General features: G+C 39.7%; 1 protein-coding gene across 1 annotated transcript; it reads left to right on the top strand.

Annotated features, from left to right (window-relative positions):
* The first annotated feature begins 231 nt into the window (after window positions 1–231).
* CCNO (cyclin O) lies at window positions 232–19,014 on the top strand. The gene is made up of 3 exons (XM_033931330.1): window positions 232–950; window positions 3,280–3,465; window positions 18,419–19,014. The coding sequence occupies exons 1-3, from the start codon at window positions 612–614 to the stop codon at window positions 18,905–18,907; spliced, it is 1,014 nt and encodes a 337-aa protein (XP_033787221.1). The 5' UTR covers window positions 232–611; the 3' UTR covers window positions 18,908–19,014.
* The last annotated feature ends 2,517 nt before the right edge of the window (window positions 19,015–21,531 follow it).

Raw genomic sequence — 21,531 nt, forward strand, 5'->3', positions numbered from 1 at the left:
GTTGTTGTGCAAAGCTGGAATTTCCTCTAGGGCTTTTTATCCTCATGCTGTGTGCCCTCACTTTTGAGCCATTAATCTCATTTTATATACCACTCTTTATAAGGCTTAGGCTACTGTAATGAGGAGTCAATGCAGCTCCCTGGAACTCTCACAGAACGGAGGGGGAAGGGGGGGCTGAAAGTACCGAGGAAGAGAGCAAGTGCAGTCGGGGGAGGGGGGCGCAACAGGATCCTTCTCGTTCCCATGGTAACAGGGCGATGCAGGCAGGGAGGCGGGACCCACTCGGCGAGTCGCACAGGCTGAGCTCGCTGCCAGCGTCAGGCAGAGCGGTTCTTTAACCGGGAAAAAGCACAGCTGCCAACGTCACAATGTGGAGCTCTCCCGCCCAACCAGTGAGGAGAGAGCGCGCTTGTAAATAAACTGGCACTGGTGGCAGCGGTACCCGCAGATACTGTGCAGTGAGCCGAAGCGCCCAGGCTCAATACCCCAGTTTGGCGCTGTGCTAGTGCCCTCTCACCCTTCACCACTTCTCCCGTCTCAGTTCCCCCTTTCTCCCCTGTTCCAGCCTCCATCCCCCCTCTTCTCACAGCGCTGTCCGGCCCGGTCCAGCCATGACGTGCGCCCTGAGCCCCGGCAGGAGGAAGCGGGTGTGGGTACGGAGCCCGGAGGAGCGGCCGGGGAGCCACTGCAGAGCCCCGCTGAAGCGGAATCGTGAACCGCGCTACCGGCAGCACAGCTCGTCGGACTCGGGTGTTGCCGATCTGTTCGACACCCCCAGCCCTTCCTCGGATGAAGCGAGTCCCGGGGCGGGAGCGAGCACCCGGCGGGCTAAAGAAGAATTACAACTGGAACTGAGCATCTTCCGGGACTACGGGCAGGAGTGGTACTGCTTTCAGAAGGAGCGGGAGAGCCGGTTCCTGAGCCCGGATTCCCTGGCTCACCAGCCGCAGGTAGGGGGAGTCAGCTTAAAAAGACCAGAGCTGCTTTTACTCCATCGTATTCACGAAGGCGAGATGCAAAACCAGGACTGGCCAGCATTGTGATTCTGATGACCTGGAGCCAGCTGACAGAAAGCTGCTGCTGCTAACTTGGCATCAGCCAAGAGACCTAAAAACAGCATGTAGGCACATTGGGCATGTGAGGAAAACTTGTATGATGATGCCTTCGATATCTCATTTGCTTCCAAAATGAATTTTGTTATGTTTTCGTAGCGGTTCTGCCTCTGGACATTCCAATTCAGTCAGGTTTTCAGGATATCCACAATGAATATGCATGAAAATTCATCGTTCCTATTCTGAAAACCTTGAGTGTGTCCTGAGAACTGGGTTGAGAATCCCTGAAATACGTATTGTACTTTGTTCAGGAGTGGTCCAACCATTAGACATAGCTAAGCGGTGGCCTATAGCAGCAATCAAAACTAAACGATAGGTCCTTACAGCCCACAAAGTTGAAGAATCAGCACCTACCTTAACCTGATTTTTTATAAGATGTTCTTGTGATGACTATGATTGTTGTGTTTAATTATTAAAATACTGCATGGGTTATGGGCCAGGGACCTGAAAGTTAATTGGGAGGGGAGGTCTAAGGCTGAAGGTTCACCTACCACTTTGACACTAGCTTTGATCAGTGACATAGTAAGGGGGATGCGGTCTTCCAATGGGCATGGCATCCCTCCTCCTTTTCTCTGCTCCCCACCCCTCTCCTTGCCACTCAGTCCTTGCATTCACATGTACCTTTTTTACTTCCCTGGCGCAAAGTTGCTGCCAGTGTCGGCATCAGCACTTTCTCTGACATCACATCCGGGACCTGCGCCTAGGAAGTGACCTCAAAAGGCAAGCCAACACCGATGTGGGCATGCTGCTCACGCTGGAGAAGTTTAAAAGGTACAGGAAAAGGGAAGCGGCGCACATGCGTGGCAGGGGGGTGGGGAAGAGGGCTGGGGAAGGGTGTCACTGCCTCAGGTGCCACTCACCCTTACTATGCCACTGGCTCTGATTTTGTCCTGGCCCATGTATAGTAGGGGTCTTCAACCTTTTTCACTCGAGGGCCATAAAGTGGTAACAAGAAAACTCTGAGAGCCACAGACACCCCCTCGCTCCCTGTGGTTGGCATCCTCCCACTCTCCCCTCCATCTGCAAACCCACCCGCCTGTCCGCATCAGTCCACAAATGTTGCTTCTTCTGCCTTTCCACCCCCTAACTACATTCTCTGTCCTTGCTACTACTTTAGCATTTTATTCTTCCTAGACCTGACTGACCTTAATCAGGCTAGAGCCAGGGAATGGAGCAGTCCCGCAACAGCAGCTGTTCATTACAGGAGCACTAGCACAGGCCTTGACAATTTTTCAGTCTTCATCCACTCTCTCTCAAGCACCCCTTTAGCCTTTACCCATTCTCTCACCCCTCCAGCCTTCTCCCAGTCTCTCTCACTGCCCCTCTTCGAAAGCAATGCACTAGCAGGGTTTCTCTACTGTAATTTGGATCTCTATGTAATCTTGAGGCACACGGTGAAGGAAGCTTGGGAGTCTTTCGGGAATTGAAGCCGCAAGACTCCTAAGTTTCCTGCATTGCGCAACTCAGGTTTACATAGAGAGCTGAATTGTGAAAAAGCTCTGTGCTAAAGCACAGCTTCCAAAGAGTGGGAATTCTGGACTGTGCTCCCAAAGAGGGGGATTCTAGGCCAGTGTTCTTCAACCACCGGTCCACAGAAATTTCCTGCCGGTCCACAAGGCCAGCACGTGCATCAGGACCAAAACAGTGTTCTTCAACCGCCAGTCCACAGTGCGATCGATGCGGCGTTATCTCCGAGCCAGCTCCCACTTCTTAACTGATTCAGTGCACAAAGCCACGGGCAGTGGCTCCTATGGGCATCCTGTGCCTGAACCGGAAGCCTTCTCTCTGACATTGCAAAGTCAGAGGGAAGGCTTCCAGATGAGGCACGGGCCATGGAAGGTGCAATTAGTATTATGGGAGTGGGGTCTGGGGTGGAGATTGGGTAGAGATGGGCGGGGTCTGGCCCACGACTTAGCCCAGTGTTCTTCAACCGCCGGTCCACAAAATAATTATTTTATTTCTGCCGGTCCATAGGTGTAAAAAGGTTGAAAAACACTGTTCTAGGCAGTTTGCACCAGCGGCAGGTATGTGAGGACCACAATGAAGGATTGCAGAGGCTGCATATTGGAAACCTATGATGTATGATATAGATTCTGCTGTGCGGTATGGTGGATGAACCTGGCTACTGATTGCTTTTTACTGATGCTGATGGATTGGTTTTTGACAGGTGAAGGAGGAGTCTCGTTGTAAACTCATCAGTTGGTTGATTCCAGTTCACAGACACTTCTATCTCAGTTTTGAATCTCTTTGCTTGGCAGTGAATATCCTGGATAGATTTCTTGCCTGCACCCCTGTGGCTGCAGACTGCTTCCAACTGTTGGGGGTCACTGCCCTCCTAATTGCTTGCAAACAGGTAAGATAGATAGATCTCCCCTACCCCCAATGAGAAACAGACATTTTTTCCTGAAAAAAATACCCCACACAACAACAACAACAAAAAATAGAGCATGTGTTTGTTTTTGTAGAAAACTGTACAGTGGAAATTAAACAAGTTCTATGTATAGGGCAGCTTTAACCATTTATGGGGCTCTGAGCAAACTTTCACGGATAAGGCCACCTTTTATTTTTTTTCCCTGGTTGACCCACCTGCCCCCAAATCATGTAAACAGTAAATGCTGAATCACTTCTGGAGGCACAGTTACCTTTAAACATTTTTTTGCATTTGCCATATAAGCGTCTTGAAATATGGAAGTACCATATTGAAAGATAGCAAACAGCTGGGACAAACACATCCTGAAGCATTAAGGGCTCCTTTTATGAAGGTGCGCTAGGGTTTTTAGCGCACGCACAAAATTACCGCACGCTAAAAGGAGGCGGTAGTGGCTAGCGCGCTCAGGAATTTAACACGTGCTATTGCGTGCGTTAAGGCCCTAGTGCACTTTTGTAAAAGGAGCCCTAAGCTTTCCCCATGTGTTTGTACAGGATGAAATAGCACTACAGTATAAACTCTGCATATCAAGTTCTGTAAGAACATTTTGCATTCACAGAAACTCCACCAATAATGGGCACAGAGCAGAACTAGAATGTTTTCCCTTAACATTTTTTGTGCATGATAAGAGCCAATACCAGGCACACTATGAAGAAATATAGAGACTCAGAATATAGCAAATCTGCTCTATGAAAACAGCACCAACTGCCAGGTTCCAAACAGCAATAATATATTGGGTCTTTTACTAAGGCGTGCTAGCCGATTTAGCCTGCGCTAAATGCTAATGCATCCATAGAATATAATGGGCGCATTAGCATTTAGCGTGTGCTAAATCGGCTAGCGTGCTTTAGTAAAAGACCCCCATAATCTTTGAGGTATAAGAACTGGTACTAGAGCAGAGTGTGTAGTACAGTGGTTAAAGCTACAGACTCAGTACCCTGGGGTTGTGGGTTCAAATCCATGCTGCTCCTTGAAACCCTGGGCAAGTCACTTAATCCCCCATTGCCCCATTAAATAGATTGTGAACCACTGGGACAGACAGGGAAAAATGCTTGAGTACCTGAATAAATTAATGTAAACTGTTCTGAGCTCCCTTGGGAGAACGGTATAGAAAATTGAATGAATGAATAAATATTTGAAAATTGCTACCAATCCTTGCACAGGAATTATACACCAGCAAAATTAATTATCTTGGTTACATATGCTGAACATAAGCAGATGTCACCTAATATAGAATGAGACCACAAATTAGAAACAAATATGCAGATAAAAACTGAAATGGAAACCCCAAGAAATGAGACTGAACCCTGCAATAAAAAAGAGAGAGAAACATATTTCCTCCTCTAGTTTGCAATATTGTTCAGTCCCAAAAAATGTGAAAATTACTTTTTATTTTCTATCCTTCTTGTCTGAAATGTTAGTTTTGTAATTAGATTAATCCCAGTCTTTCACTTGTGTAAATCATCTGAGTTCTTTACCAGTTCTTCATGTCTTCTCTAAATTTGCATGATACAGATCTCTCCTTTCATCTTTTTTTTCAACTTTTCTTTGTTCTGCATCTTCACTCGCAGCTCAATTTATTCCCTTCTTCTTTTCACCTCTCAGCTTTCCATCTTGCACTCTTACCATTCTCCCTTCTTTCACCATTTTCATAGCCCCCACCCTGTTTTAGCCACTCTACTCATCCCATTCCCAACTGTCATCTACCTTCCTTCAACTCATTCCCTCACCAGCCTCAACTCACCTGTCTCTCAACATATCCTGACATCCAGCTCCTTTTTTCTTTCTCATACCCTCATATCGTTTCCCTAGTTCATCTCCTGATTTTAATTCCCATGCTTTCTTACTTCCTTCATAGACTTGATCCTGTTGTCTGCCTGTTACTCCTTCTACTATCTTCTGTCTCTTTCCCTGCCTCTGAACCCTTTTCTAGCCCCTCCAGATCCTTCCAGCACTTTTCTTCTCTTCCATTCTGTTTCTCCTTCTCAGCATTAAGGTGTGAGATAGTACCCAAATTAAAATGTGGGGAACTATAAATGACATGGAGCTGAGGGAAACATATGTCAAAAAACTTGAAAAATAACCCACAACAAATATCACTGTATAATTATGTCATGCCCTTAAAAGCTTAAATATATGATGAAAAATGGGTTCAGAATTCAAAGAACCAGCATAGATCAAGAGATCTATAGTTTAGTCTTATTTTCAATCAATCATTGCCAGGGTAGATTTGATTTAATCGATCCTCACAAGGTAAACCTCCACTCACCAGGATGGCCACTGCCTTAACCTTGTCTTTTTCTCCAACTGCTCTCTCTCTAACTTCTCTACCTCACTGCTCCCCATCTCTGATCACCATCTGATATCCTTCACCATTATTCCCCCTCTGCCATGCCCAGTCACCTCCAAGAGGTTTCAAAATCTTCAAGCCTTCAATGCTCTCATCCACTGTTTCACCTCTCCTTGCCTCCACTATGTTATCTAAGTCTGTCCATAAGGCTGTCTCATCATACAACTCTATTCTCTCCTCTGCTCTGGACACCCTTGCTCCCCCTGTTTCTTGCTCTGTCAGGCATACCAAACTTCAACCTTGGCTTACTCCCAGTGTCCGTTACTTACGTTCCTGCATCCGCTGTGCTGAGCGCCTTTGACTCAAATCTCACACATGTGCTGACTTTCTTCACTTTAAATGTATGTTGACCTCCTTTAATTCTGCAAGACTACTACAGCCAACTAACTAAATCCATTTCTTCCAACCCTCATTGTCTCTTTGCCATGCTTAACTCCCTCCTCAAAGTGCCCCCACTTCCGACCCCTCCTTCTCTCTCTCCCCAGATTATGGCTGATTATTTCCATGATAAGGTCCGCAAGATTGCCCTTGAGTTCACTACAAAGTCACATCCTTCTCCCCTACCCACCATCCACTCTCCTGAACTTCAACCCGCACCTCCCCTTCATCCTTCACCCAAACAGCTCAGGAAGCTTCCCTTTCTGGTCCCGCCTGCTTGTCCCTCCGTCAACTACTGCTGAATTTTCTGCCTTCTCTGTAATCACAGAGGAAGAAACTGCACAACTTCTGTCTTCAGCCAAGCCTACTACATGCCCCTCGGATCCTATTCCCACCCTTCTACTTGACCCCATCTCACATACTGTTATCCCTCTCATATGCCATATTCTCAATCTATCTCTTTCCACTGCAACTGTCCCTGTTGCCTTCAAACATGTGGTGGTTAAGTCGCTTCTTGAGAAACCCTTGCTGGATCCCTCCTGTCTGTCCAACTATTGCCCTATCTCCCTTCTTCTATTCCTATCCAAAATATTTGAGTGTGTTATTCTCCGTCGCTGCTTGGACTTCCTTTCAGCTCGACAGATTCTCGATCCTCTACAATCTGGTTTTTGCCCCCAACACTCCACAGAGACTACCCTCACTAAGTCTGCAGTGACTTGTTCATGGCCAGATCTAAGGGCCTTTACTCTATCCTTATCCTTCTTGACCTGTCTGCTGCCTTTGTTACTGTAAATCAGTTTACTCCTTGATATGCTGTCCTCATTTGGATTGCGTGAATCTGTCCTCTCCTGGTTTGCCACCTATCTTTCCCAAAGCACCTTTAGTGCATGTGTTGATGAGTCCTCTTCTGCTGCTACCCCGCTAGCGGTTGGTGTACCCCAGGGTTCTGTCTTAGGTCCTCTTCTCTTGTCTCTCTACACCTCTTCCCTCGGTGCCCTGATCTCCTCCCATGGTTTCCAGTATCACCTTTATGCTAATGACTCCCAAATCTACCTTTCTACACCTGAAATTTCACCTAAAGTCCAAGAAAAAGTCTCTGCTTGTTTGGCTAACTTTGCTGCCTGGATGTCCTGTTGTCATCTAAAACTAAATTTGACCAAGACTGAGCTGCTACTCTTTCCTCCTAAACCTTCTGCTCCTCCTTCTTTCTCCATCTTTGTAAATAATACTGTCATTGTTCCAGTCTCTTCTGCTCATAATCTCTGAGTGGTTTTCGATTCTGACTTCTCATTTTCTATGTATATCCAACAAGCTGCTGAGACTTGTTGCTTCTATCTCTTCAGTATCACAAAGATTTGCCCCTTCCTCTATGATCACACTTCTTGGATCCCTCTTCCTTCCCTCCCCTTCCTCATAGCCTGAGAACTCCCTCTCTCTTCCCTCCTGCACTCTCCCCCATGGTTCAGCATTTCTCTCACTCTTTTCCATCACTCCCATTGCCAGGCATCTCTTCATCACTGCATTCTGCTCTTGGATCCAATGTCTCCCTCCTCCTCCTCCCCCTCCTGTGTATCTCTCCCTCCCTCACATCCACCCCATGTTCAATACCTCCCTCCCTCCCTTGCGTCCCTCCAATCATACATTGAACAAGAACTACCCCAAGTTTAAGCTGGTTTCAGAAAAGGTTGAGGAACAAGAGACATTTGGCTCCTTTTACTAAGCTGCGATAGCGGTTTTAGCACACGCTTAGCATTGAGCTGGCGTTAGTTCTAGCCGTGTAACGTGGGTTTAGCACGTGCTAAAAATGCTATCACAGCTTAGTAAAAGGAGCCCATTATTGCCAATATTACATGGATATTGGAGAAGAGAAAAGAATACCAAAAACCTCTATACCTTTGCTTCATCGACTACAGTAAAGCTTTTGACTGTGTGGATCACAATAAACTATGGAGTGCATATGGGAATACCCAAACACATAACTCAGCTCATAGAGAGCCTATATGAAAATCAAGAAACTGCAGGGAGAACTGAATATGGCAATACTGATTGGTTTCCAATAAAACGTGGCGTCAGGCAAGGATGCATCTTGTCACTTTACCTGCTCAACCTGTATGGTGAAACCATCTTCAGAAAGCAAATTTGGAAGAAGAGAGTGTCAGTTTCAAAGTTGGTGGCCAAAATATAAACAAACTGCGCTATGCAGATTAATTTTATTTATTTATTTATTTAAACATTTATATTCTGCATATCCTGCAATTCTATGCGGAGTACAATGAAACATCCTCAGAGTAAAATAACAGATTACAACATTAACATAATAATCATGTTACATAAAACAATAAACGAAATAGGTTTTAGGTTTTTTGGGGTTTTTTTTTTTCTATCTCACCCTGCTCTTGCTAGACTGAGAAAAACTATTAGCATATCACTCACTAATATAATGCTCATCACCAGCAGCAAAGAAGACATGCTGTATCTACTGAGAAAAGTCAAAAGTCATAAATGGGATTAGAACAAACAAGACGAAGATCATGAACACAGAAAATGATGAAGATTTTGAGCAAGAAGGTGATAGAAGTTGTAAAAGATTTCAATCTTCTGGGCTCTTTTGTAAACAAAGAAGCAACTAGCAGGGAGGAAATACTCTGCCAAATAGCACTTGGTTGCTCTTCAAAGAAGGCTCTCGACAAAGTATTTAAAGGCAAGGAGGTAACACTCCAAACGAAGATCAGACTGGTCCACCCCTCATTTTCTCAGTGGTCAGTTCTGGATGCAAAAGCTGGACACTGCGGAAACAAGACAGAAAGAAGATTGACTCATTTGAGCTTTGGTGCTGGAGAAGGATTTTATGCATGCTGTTGGCCACCAAAAGAACGAACAAATCGATTCTGGAAGAGATCAAACTGGCTTTGTCACTCAAAACCCAAATGATGAAATTACGGCTGTCTTATTTTGGTCACACCATCAGAAGAGAGAGATCACTGGAGAAGGGCATCATGTTTGGGAAGATTGAAGGAACCAGGCTAAGAGGGTGACCTGCAATCAGATGGCTGAACACGTTGAAAACAACCATGGGGATAACCATGCATAAACTAGCAGACTAGCATAAACCCGATTTCTTTTCAATTCATCAAGTCACTAGGACTCGAGAACGAGTCGATGGCACCTAACAACAACAAGAGGGCCCCAGCTCATGCTATTTTCCCCTTAATACAGCTTGATAACAACCCCCATAAATGGACTAACAGGGAATAGGCATCAGAATGGAATGGGCTATAGGGGCCGTAGTCCTCACCAATATTTTGCCCATCACAGCATCAGCAACTAGACCTTGGCAGTGGTGTTTAGAGATTGGTTTGTATGGCCTCTCCAACAAAAAGATGTTCCGTTTCCCCTGTAACAGGACAACTGTGATGTGTTTGTTACAACCTGCAAAATAATTTGTGGGTCAGCAACTGCTTATCCATAACTAAATTCATGGGAAATTTCTAACATATTGCCAAGACTGGAAACTTCTCAAATTCTTGGCCTTATAAATGTGTGAGAAACTTAGGGGTCCTTTTACTAAGGCGTGCTAAACGCTAATGCATCCATTATAGTCTATGGACCCGTTAGCGTTTAGCGCGTGCTAAAATGGCTAGTATGCCTTAGTAAAAGGACCCCTTAAAAAAAATGCCTCACTTTGTATGATGGTGGTAGGCTGTAAAGAGACCATTGGCGCTGATTCAAAGGTTTCCCCTTTCCCCCTGTGATCTAAATTCCTTTTATGGGCCATTCAATTCTCCATTCCCAAACTAAAGCAAAAGATATAAAAAAATGCAGGACTGGGGGCGTGGCTTGGACGCGCATGGGGACGGTCGGCTGATAAGAGAGCTCCGTAGAAAAAGACCGTGAAAGTATCTAAAGTCGTCAGAAATTTAAATCAATTTTAAAAAAAAAATATAGGATTTATGGTAAATACAGAGGTTAAGAAGATGGCGTCAGGAAAACAAAATAAAAATGACTTTGCAGTGTCTGGCAGCAGTAAACGAGCGAAACCTGAACAGGAGACAGGGCTAAAAATGGCAGATACTGAGGTAATGAAAGAATTAAAAGATATAAAAGAAATGCTTTCAGTTTTAACTAAAAAAGTTACTGATATATCGGAGGAAGTATCAACTTTAAATAAGAAAATGGATCTAATGGAAGTTAAATCAAACAATTTGGAAGAAAGAATGATGGTTGTTGAGGAAGAAATTTCTTATATTCAAACGGATAGGAAAAAAATTGAAATAATTACTCAAGAGCTGGAGGATTATTCGAACCGAGAAAGAAGAAGTAATGTCCGTTTGCTTGGCTTGCCGGAAGGAGCAGAGAAAGGAAATCCGGTTGATTTTATTGAAAATTTACTACCCAAACTACTTCCGTTTAAAACAAAGTTTCCCATAGAGGTGGAAAGGGCACATAGAGTGCCGCAAAAAAGAGCAGAAAATCAACATGGACCGAGACCATTTATCTTTAAATTATTGCGCCACCAGCAGGTCATGGAAATATTTCAAATGGCAAAAAAAAAATAAAGGTTTGAAATATCAAGATGCTTCTATTCACTTTGTTCCAGATTTCGCAAAGAGCACAGCTATAAAAAGGAAAAAATTACTGGACTTAAGGCCAAAATTAAGAGAATTGGGGGCAAAATTTGGTTTAGTTTATCCGGCAAATATGAAGGTTACCATTGGAAATAAAACTTTAACTTTTAATGATGCAGAGAAGCTGGATAAATTTATTCAATCTCAAGAAGTGCCAATGTCATCTTAATTCTTTGTTATATCTAATTTTGGATCTATATTTATTGTAATATATTATTTTACTATATTATATTATTTTTGTTTAAAAGAAATCTTATTTGAATATATGAAAAAGTTAAAACAATTTCAAAAAATAACAATATAGAATGTTATCAGGTAGCTTCAAATATATTCCATTTCAACGTTTTTCTTGCTTAGAATAGTATGAATTAGACATTCCATGATGGAACAAGAAGTTTTTTTTTTGTGGCTTGAGTTAGTATGTGAATATGGATAAATAATAGAAAGTACACTATAATATATAAAGATAGAGAGAAAGTAAATATTTGGTGAAGGAATTTAATAAAAAATTTTTCTTAGTTCCCAGAACATAAATTTGAAATGTTGTCAGCAAGGGGAAAGGGAAAAAAAAAAAAAAAAAAAAAAAAAAAAAAAAAAAAAATAATAAGGGGAAAAGGAAAAGAAAGAAAGAAAGAAAGGGAAAAAAAAAGAAGAAAAAAAAAAAAAAAGAGAAAATATTAAGGACATGCGTTGAAAAAGGGAATGATGTTGTGGATTGATGTATTTCTGGGAGGAGTGTCTTTCGCATGGAGGGGCTAATGCGAGTCATACATTAGTCTTACTTATAGGTTTATTAACTGCACTTACATCCCTGGAAGGATCAGCAAGAGGAAATCGGTGAAGTGGATATTTTACAGGTACCGGAAGAAGATTTGAGATATGGATTTTATGGTTGTGTGTTATATTAACAATGACATATTTATTAATATTTCCAAGAAGAAAATAAACTATATTTAATCACATAAGGACAATATACCACGTTGGAAATAAGAAGAAAGAAGAGGAATTGGAAGAACAGAACTTTACTTTAATTGTAAGAGCATGTACTGAAGAGGGGAAAAAAGTGGCTGGTGTGTGATTCTGTGTTGGCGTCTTCCGTGTGGGAGGGACTCTTTACTCGGAGGTTCATCAATTACATAACATCATAATCCCAAATTAATATTTTCTGCTGATAATATTTATAATAGCAGATGGGGAAAATGATTTATTGATTTCAGCTGATATTAAAGATTGTATATTTTATTCATATTTAAATTATTTAATATGGAATAGTATAATATGTTTTTTTTTTTTTTTTTTTTTTTTTTTTTTGCACTTCATGATTTTATCTGAATGATAATTGAAATATATATATGACTTAAGGGAAAGTTATAAAAGAATAGGTCTTCTCGGGGTATCTTATTGCCGATCTATGATGCGTGTGGCCAAGTTTACACAATTTGTCTTTAATGGGGAGGGGAGGGAGGGGGGAGGGAATAGGGGAAGGGAAATGGGTAAAGAAAGTTCCAAAGATAAGGGTTTAATAGTAAGAAAAGGAATAAATGATACATATGTGCGGATATCTGATCAAAAACTTTATAATAGTGTTTCATGTCAAATATTACTTGTTAATTTAGATGGCACTTAAAATCTATTCTATTAATGTCAATGGTCTAAACCATCCTGTTAAAAGAAAAAAAATAATGGGTTTTCTTCATAAGCAGAACGCGGATATTTACTTTTTGCAAGAGACGCACCTATCAGTGGTTGAATCTAATAAGCTAATAGGGGGTTGGGTATCCAAATGTTTCTTCGCTCCTGCTGTTGGGAAAAAAGCGGGAGTAGCTATCCTGATAAATAAGAAATGTATTGCTGATTTTAAGTTAATAAAATTTGATGCTTTAGGAAGATGGGTACATATTAAAATGAGTCTGAGAAATACAACCCTGGATTTATTTAATTTATATGCTCCTAATGTGGGTCAAATGGAGTTTTTTAAACAAATTCAACAGATATTACTACCACTGGCTGCCTCTAATTTAGTAGTAGCTGGGGACTTCAATGCTGTAATGGATCCTATTTTGGACAAAAAACCAAGTAAAATTATGAAATCACTAGGATTAGATAATTTAATACAATCTTGTAATTTAGTTGATATATGGCGTATCCTTCATTTTAATGATCAGGAATACTCTTTTTGTTCACAGGTCCATAAATCCTTTTCAAGAATTGATTATATATTTGTTTCTAATAATATAGCACAAAAAGTGATAAAAGCAATTATTGATCCTATTATTATTTCTGATCATGCTGGTGTGTGGATTGATCTGCAGAATGATATATCAGTTTATTCTAAACCAATTTGGAGATTTGATAATGCGTTGCTTGCTGACATGAAATTTATAGAAGATATTAAAGTAAAAATGCATGAATTTTTTCAAATTAACAATTCGGATAATATAAATATTGAAATTTTATGGGACGCTTATAAAGCAACAATGAGAGGAAATATTATATCATATTCTGCATTTCTGAAAAAACAACTTAAAAAACAATTTATAGAACTGGAACAAGAAATTAAATTATTAGAACAAAAATTAATTATCAAATGGGAACATGATATATTACAAAAATTATTAAAAACAAAAGTTAAATATAATGAGATTTCTTCTCAATTTGTAAGGAAAGACATGTTCTGTCAACAGGTACAGTATTATGGAAATTCAAATAAAGCTGGAAAATTGTTAGCAAATTTTATTAAAGCAAAAAAAAGAAAATCTAAGATTATTGCAATTAAGGATAAACGGGGCAACACACACACTAGCAATGAAGATATTATAGAACAATTTCTTGATTTTTATAAGGATTTATATACTTCTGATACTTATGAAAATAAAGAACAAGATGGTATAGAATTTTTAAAATCATTTATTGGACCAAATATTCCGGATCATATAAAAGGAAGTTTAGAAGAACATATATCTTTAAAAGAAATAGAGTCAGCATTGAAGTCTCTTAGAGTTGGATCCGCTCCAGGTGGAGATGGATATACTGTTGAATATTACAGAACATTTCAAAATATATTAATACCTTATTTATTAAATTTATATCAATATCAAATAAAAAATGGAAATATATCAGGAACTATGGCTGATTCTGTTATAATTGTCTTGCCAAAACCAAACAGGGATCCGACGTTGATAACAAACTATAGACCTATATCTTTGATGAATGTAGATGCTAAATTAATTGCTAAAGTATTAGCTATAAGACTGGCAAAAGCTCTTCCTTATATCATTGATGTACACCAAACAGGATTCGTTGCTAAAAGACACTCTTCACATAACACTAGATTAGCATTTCATTCTCTAAATCTAGCAAAAAATATTAATGATCCAGCTTTTCTAATATCATTGGATGCAGAAAAAGCATTTGATAGAGTAGAATGGAAGTTTATGTATCAAGCTTTAGAATGGTTTGGTATAGGACCTGGTTTTATTAAAATGATTCAAACATTATATAGTTCCCCTGGAGCAAGATTAAATATAAACAATAATTTATCTAATAAATTTAACTTGCTAAGGGGAGTTAGACAAGGTTGTCCTTTATCTCCCTTACTTTTTGATATTGTTTTGGAACCCTTATTAATTGCAATAAATCAAACTAAGGGAATAAAGGGACTTTCATTTACCAATTTTGAATTTAAATTATCTGCATATGCAGATGATATTTTATTATATTTAAGAGAACCAGAAGACACCATTCCATATCTACTTAACTTAATAGAAAAGTTTGGAAAATTTTCTGGTTATAAAATCAATTGGGAAAAATCTGAAGTTCTTCCAATTAATATTCATTGTACCAAAGGACTATTTGACTCATATTCATTTAAATGGAAAGAAGAAGGTCTAAAATATTTAGGTATTATTATAAAAAATACAATTGATGATACAGTAAAAGAGAATGAAAAACTTTTATTAAAGAAAATAACAGAAATGTGTGAGCAATGGAATCCTTTACATCTTTCTTGGTGGGGGAGAATCCAAACAATTAAAATGATGATTTCACCTGTGGTTTGTTATCAAATGAGTATGATCCCAATATTTTTTCAGGGGTCTTTTTATAAAAAGTTAAACAATATACTTACAAAATTTGTTTGGTTCGGGAAAAGACCCAGAATCGCTATAGCATCATTACAAAAAACAATTAAGGAGGGAGGGGTAAATTTTCCAAATTTCTATAGGTACCATCAAGCCTATATTTTAAGACAGGGTATGTATTGGATCCTCCCAGATCTCACGGAAAATATACCCGATTGGTTATATTTAGAATGGCGACTCATGTTCCCTTTACATCCAGAGCATTTCATTAGTATAACAATACCTAGGAGATATAAAGATCATAGAATTCTAATAGATACATGGAAAACATTAAGATTTATAAGTAATTTATCTCCAGATCCATTGGCTAAAACTTTAAATCAATCTATTTGGGTAAACTCCAGGATCAAAATTGGTGGGTTTAAAATAGTATGGAAACAATGGATAATAGCAGGCATACGAACTTTAAAAGATGTAATAGTAAATGGATCACTGCTTAGTTTTTCACAATTGCAACAAAAATTTGGATTAGATAAATCGCAATATTTTAAATGGATGCAATTGAAGCAGGCTATTCAGGAAGGGTTCCCTGAATGGAAGAATCTTAATGATCAACATAGTTTGCCAATCCTTTGTTTTCAAGCAGATTTTTTAGGACACCAAGCCTCAAAATGGTATAAGATTATATATGGATTTTTAAACAAAAAAAAGAGGACAGGACTTAGGGACATTTGGAGTATTGAGATAGGACAGACAATTTCTGCATCTCAATGGCAAAAATTCTGGTCCTGGAGAATACATACTACAAGGTCAGCATCTATGAGTCAAACATGGATGTTTTTATTACATAGAGTTTTATGGACCCCTACAAGATTACAGAAAGTAGATAGTAGTAGATCTAATAGATGCTGGCATTGTAAGATAGAAGTGGGTACATTAGACCATTTATTATTCTTTTGTCCCTGTATTAATTCCTTTTGGAAATTAATTTGGCCCCAAATTAATAAATTATTAGAAAATCATGTTGGACTATCATATGATACAATATTATTTGGAACAGCAATGAGAACACAGAGTCCGATATCTGCTAATAATAATAAACTTTTATTGATTTTAACAGGGGTCGCCATTCAGCAAATTACTCAGAATTGGAAAGATTATACAAAATTAAATTACACTTTTTGGTGGAATTCCACTTGTCATATATATAAAATGGAAAAAGCTATGGCGCTACAACATGGATATATTAAAAAATTTAATACAATATGGGGACCATTGACAAACTTTTCTACTGATTAGATATCATTGCACATATTTAGAATATATAAAAGGGATAGGGTGGGAAAATTACTGTAATAATATGGTGTTATAAAATTATATTAAAGGGGGGGAGGGCGTTAAATTATAATGAACAAACATTTACTAATATTTTCAAGTGTTTTTCATAATTGAATGTATAAACTGTATTTCACTTGATGTAAGAATTTTAAAATAAAAATTTATTGGAAAAAAAAAAAAAAAAAAAATGCAGGACTCTCATTGATCCCTCCTCCCATTCTCAACCCCTGTCTCACCACCAAAGTGCCAATTCCAGTTGAAGGCAGGAGCAATCCGTAATAGCTTTAGCACTGGTGCCATCATCTTGAAAAATAGCAGCATTTCCCCTCCCCCATGCCACTACCTGGAACTGGTACTTTGTTGGAAAGTTAGTGGTCAAGAAGAGATTAAAGAGGATTCTAACTTAAATCGCTTAACTTTTGCGAACTTGATAGCATGGGATGGCTCTAGGAGGATCCTTGATAAAGCTTAATGGCAAAAGATGTTGGATTCAGCCTCCCCAGACTGCAAAACTAAACAGCTTTAAGATAAGTGAACAAAGCTGTTTCTTTAGCAGATATTTATTACAGTATGAAATATGTTGTACGTTTACTATTTGTAGTTTCTAATTTGCTGATTGTCCAGTTCTCTTCAGTGTAAACTGCCTAGAAATTGTCTGATTGTGGCGGTATAGAAGACTAAAGTTATGTTATGTTTAAGTAATACATTAAATAAGATATTGAGATAAATGTGAAATTATTGGCCAATGACGATATGGCATGTAAAGTGCGCTGCTGTGAAAGTACTTGAGCAGTGAGTGGTGCTGCTGAGGTCATTGTGTGAAAGTGTTGAAACCAGTAAAAAGTTGTGGTGAGACTTAGGTGAAGTGAAGATCGTTCTTTGATGCAAGGCCTTGAGCATCTGTACAGACATGTTGGATCCCACCTCCTCCAAATTTCTTGTTTTGGAGGGAGCAGGATCTGGCAGGTGACCAGAATGATGCTCAGTGCCCCACACTGGTCTCATTGAGTCTTCTTTAGACATGCCGGTTGCCTTGGGTTTTGCTGACATGGGAGGGGGGTAGGATAAGGAAGGAGAGATGCTAAATATCTTGGAGGAGGGGAGTTAGGGAATGGGAGATGCTGGACACATAGTAGGGGGAAGATAAGGAAGGGATGCTGTACTACAGAGTGATAGGGAAGGGGAAATTCTGGACATGGGAAAAAAGGGCTTTGAAACATCCCTTGGTGGAGGATGGTATACAGTTGAAGGTTCACTTAAGGTGTCAGATACCCTTGGGTTGTTGTGGGGTGTGGGAATTAAAAGGTATAGTCATAATAAACCTAGAGGCCCTTTCACTAAAGCTTAGTGATTGCTATTGGAATTAGCACATGGCATTTACCCCCCCCCTCCCCTTTTACAAAACCGTAGCGCAGTCACGGTAAAGGTTTTTTTTTTTTTTAACAATCTTTATTAATTTTCCATTCAACAACAGTGCTTTAAAAGTATACATTGTAAAAAGGGGGGAGGGTATTAATGTGCACTAATTCTGTTAGCATGTGCTAAGCTTCAGTAAAAAGGCCCCATAGGGCCCCTGTTACAAAGCTGTGGTCGTGATGCTGCCGTGATAAATGCAGTGAAGCCCATAGGAATTGAATGGGCTTCTGTGTATTTACCACAGCAGCATCACTACCGCGGCTTTCTAAGAGAGGCCCTTAGTATTTTTTTTTTTTAAGTATAATATTGGACAAATAAAACAATAAAAACCCAAAAAATGATCTGTCCATAACTGGTAATTTATATAATAAAACAAATTGATTATATTTTTCTTCTTAAAGCATCTGAAAGATTAATGATTTGAACTACTTTTTTAGTTAAGGTATTCTCTTTTTAGGGTTATTTTATTTTCATCAATGGCCATGATTTTGGTTTAAGTCTGTTTATTGCTACTGATCTCTGATTGTTTACAAGAGTTGGGTCATAAATTAATAAAGTAAAACAGTGTCAGCAGAATGAAAAAAATGCTGAATTTTAAAGGCTGTTTTCATAATTCTTGTTTGTTTGTAGAAGTCATGATTGGAGCAGCCTCTTGGAAGCAGATGTTAATAACTCTCTGCCCTTCCCTTCAGGTGGAAGTGCATCCTCCCCGGGTGAAGCAACTGTTGGCTCTCTGTTGTCATGCCTTCTCCCGGGAGCAGCTCTGTAACCTGGAGTGCATTATCCTGCTCAAGTTACACTTCAGTCTTGGAGCTCCTACTTTAAACTTCTTCCTGGAGCATTTCACTCACCTTCGGGTGCAACAGAGCCAAGCCTGTGACCAAGACATGACCGAAGCAATCGATGCCAAAGCAATGGCCAGAGGGGTGGCAGAGCTGAGCCTGGCAGATTATGCATTTAACACCTATCCCCCTTCCCTACTGGGTGTTTGCTGTCTGGGTCTGGCTGATCGGATGTTAGGTCATCAGAAACGATTGGATTTGAGTATAAGTGGTTATTTGGACAGCGTTGTAAAGGACTGTATGGAAAAGCTTCAGCTACTTGTGTCTCTGAATGGAACTTCTTTACCACGTTTGCTGCCGCTTGAACTTTCCAAAAAGCATGTGAAAACCGAAAGCTAAAACTGAAGGAAAAAATTTTGAACTGTAAAGTCACTTTGTTATAGTGTTAAAAGCAGTGATGTATGCTGAAAGAATAATTTGATTCTTTTTCTTCTACCTTTTAAACACTGTAACATGTAAAGATTATGGAGAGAATCTCACATACCTCTTAAATAACAGTATTCACCTCCTATGTCACTTACTTGAATATTTTAAAAGAATAGTGCAATAGATGTTGCCTTAAAAATATAGAACTTGATCAACTATGTTGTCTTTTATGAAGACGCATAAATGTTACTTATATTTAAAAAAAGTACTGTATATTGTTAATGCACTGAAACTGAGTTTATATGTAATTTTGTTCAATCTTTGTAAATTATGTTACTAGGCTGTGTATATAGCTTATTTATTTTGTTTCTTGAAGCATCAATTTCTTTTAAAAATAAAATGCTTTTATCGGTAAACATTTTATGGTACAACAACTTTTATTGTTTTTCAAAATAAAGTACAAACAAGCACTCAGAGCATAGCCCCAGACCAAAACAAGTCTCATACAGAACTGGAACAACAAGCAAGAGTAAACAGCTTATACCCCCACCCCCACCTAAAGCAGGGAGCATTGTCCAGAATGCAGTACAATAATACAAAGACGACATCAAGAAAGTGGACCACATCCCACCGGATAAAGACCCAAAAGTCAGACAAATCTGGAGACACAATAGTACACTGCAATAGCAATTCCAACATGAAAAAAAGAAACCAACATCTCAATGTACCAAACTATAATACTCCCACCCCCCAATCCCATCTCAAAGCGTTACCTTAGCAAAAACTCGGAAAACTAAGAACTTTGCTAGTCTTCCGAGATATAGCTCCTGCATTCCATAAAGCGGGAGGACAAGTAAGCCCCAACCCAGATAGAGAGAGAGAGGAAAAAAAACCCCAACAACAACTCCCCTCAGGCACCCCTGACAACCCCACCCGCCCTCCTGCACAACCTCAAATTTAAAAAAAGAGAATTAGGACCTCACTGCGTGCCCTTGGGGCTAAGGATTGAATGTAGTGATCCCAGATCTGAAGGAATTGTCTTTTGCGCTTAGTGTATGAAGTCTATATTTCTCCAAGCTCAAAAGGAGGGAGCCGCATCAATGGTCCATACAGACCGGATGATATTTTTCCCCAAAACTCCAACCCGCCTCATAAACTGTCGCTGTCCCCACAAGGGAAGCTGAAATGCCTCATACTTATTAAGCAAGAGACCAGCTGCAGACAATGGTATAGGACAATCAAAAAGAGACTCCACATAGTGAACCACGAGTCTCCAAAACTGCTTAACTTTTGGACACAACCAAAAGGCATGAATAAAAAATCGGGCAATGGTACAAACCCCAAATGATGGAGCTGGTTCTGTGTGTAGTATGCCCGATGGAGTATCTGAAATTGACACTCTCGCAAGTCTGCATTAACGGAGATGCTCGGAATTCATCTAATTAACGCTTCCAGATCCAACAAAGCTGGGGGAATACCCAAATCGGTACACCACCTCTCCTGTAAAACACCCCTGCTAGAAGGTGGAGTAAGACTCTGAAGGGTTCTATGTAACCCAGAAGCAGTGAAGCCATCTTCCAAGTAAGGTTGTAAACTCCTGAAAACAGGTCTCAATGGGAAATGTCAAACTAACCCGGTCCAGAGATCTAATGTAGTGTTGCAGCTGTTTAAAGGCCAAAAAATCCCCCAGGGATAATGGGTACCAAGTCTGCAAATCCACCCAAGACTAATGTTCTGTCTACACTTAAAATGTGGCATAAAAGAATGAGGCCCTGAGTGCGGAGTTTCCGAAAACTGGCACTATCCGAACCCAGTGACAACTGCACATTACCCTGGATAGGCAGATAACCAGTCACCTGGGGGTTACCATCCCGCATTCCCTCTAGAAAAGACCAAATCTCCCGCAATGACTACAAGACGTTTGAAACAGTCTGGGAGGTGACGCTGGGACACATGAAGGAGAGAGCTCCAGGGAGCAAACAAGGCTTAGTAAACATTTTAATAATGTCATGATTATTTCTAAGCTTTTGTGTATTATTTTGCCTATACACAATGAAATGACAATTTTATATCAACAGGGCTGATTCCTAAGTAACTATCTCCCTCCTTTACAAAGCCGTGCTAGCATTTTTAACACCGGCTCAGGTGGTAACAGCTCCGATGCTCAAATGAATTCTATGAGTGTCAGAGCTGTTACCGTGAGGTCCGGTGCTAAAAACGCTAGAGGCAACTTTATAAAGGAGGGAGTATATTAGATTTACATTGGGTGTTTTGACCACTTGCAAAAATCCTTGAACTTTGCAGAAAGAACTATTAATAGCTGGTCTTCCACAAAACTTAAACATCAAATTGGTCGATGTTTTTTCATAGAAATAAACTAGATATGGAGAGAACAAAACACATTAAAAAGCAAAACAATATTTTTAGTAATTTGTATCAATATTTGCTTCTTTGCAGATGATACCAAAATCTGCAATAGAGTAGTCACGCCGGATGATGTGAATAACATGAAGAAAGACTTGGCGAAGCTTGAAGAATAGTCTGAAATTTGGCAGTTAAAATTTAATGCTTGAAATGTAAGATCATGCATTTGGGCT

Source organism: Geotrypetes seraphini, chromosome 1, assembly GCF_902459505.1.
Source record: "Geotrypetes seraphini chromosome 1, aGeoSer1.1, whole genome shotgun sequence".
NCBI lineage: Eukaryota > Metazoa > Chordata > Amphibia > Gymnophiona > Dermophiidae > Geotrypetes > Geotrypetes seraphini.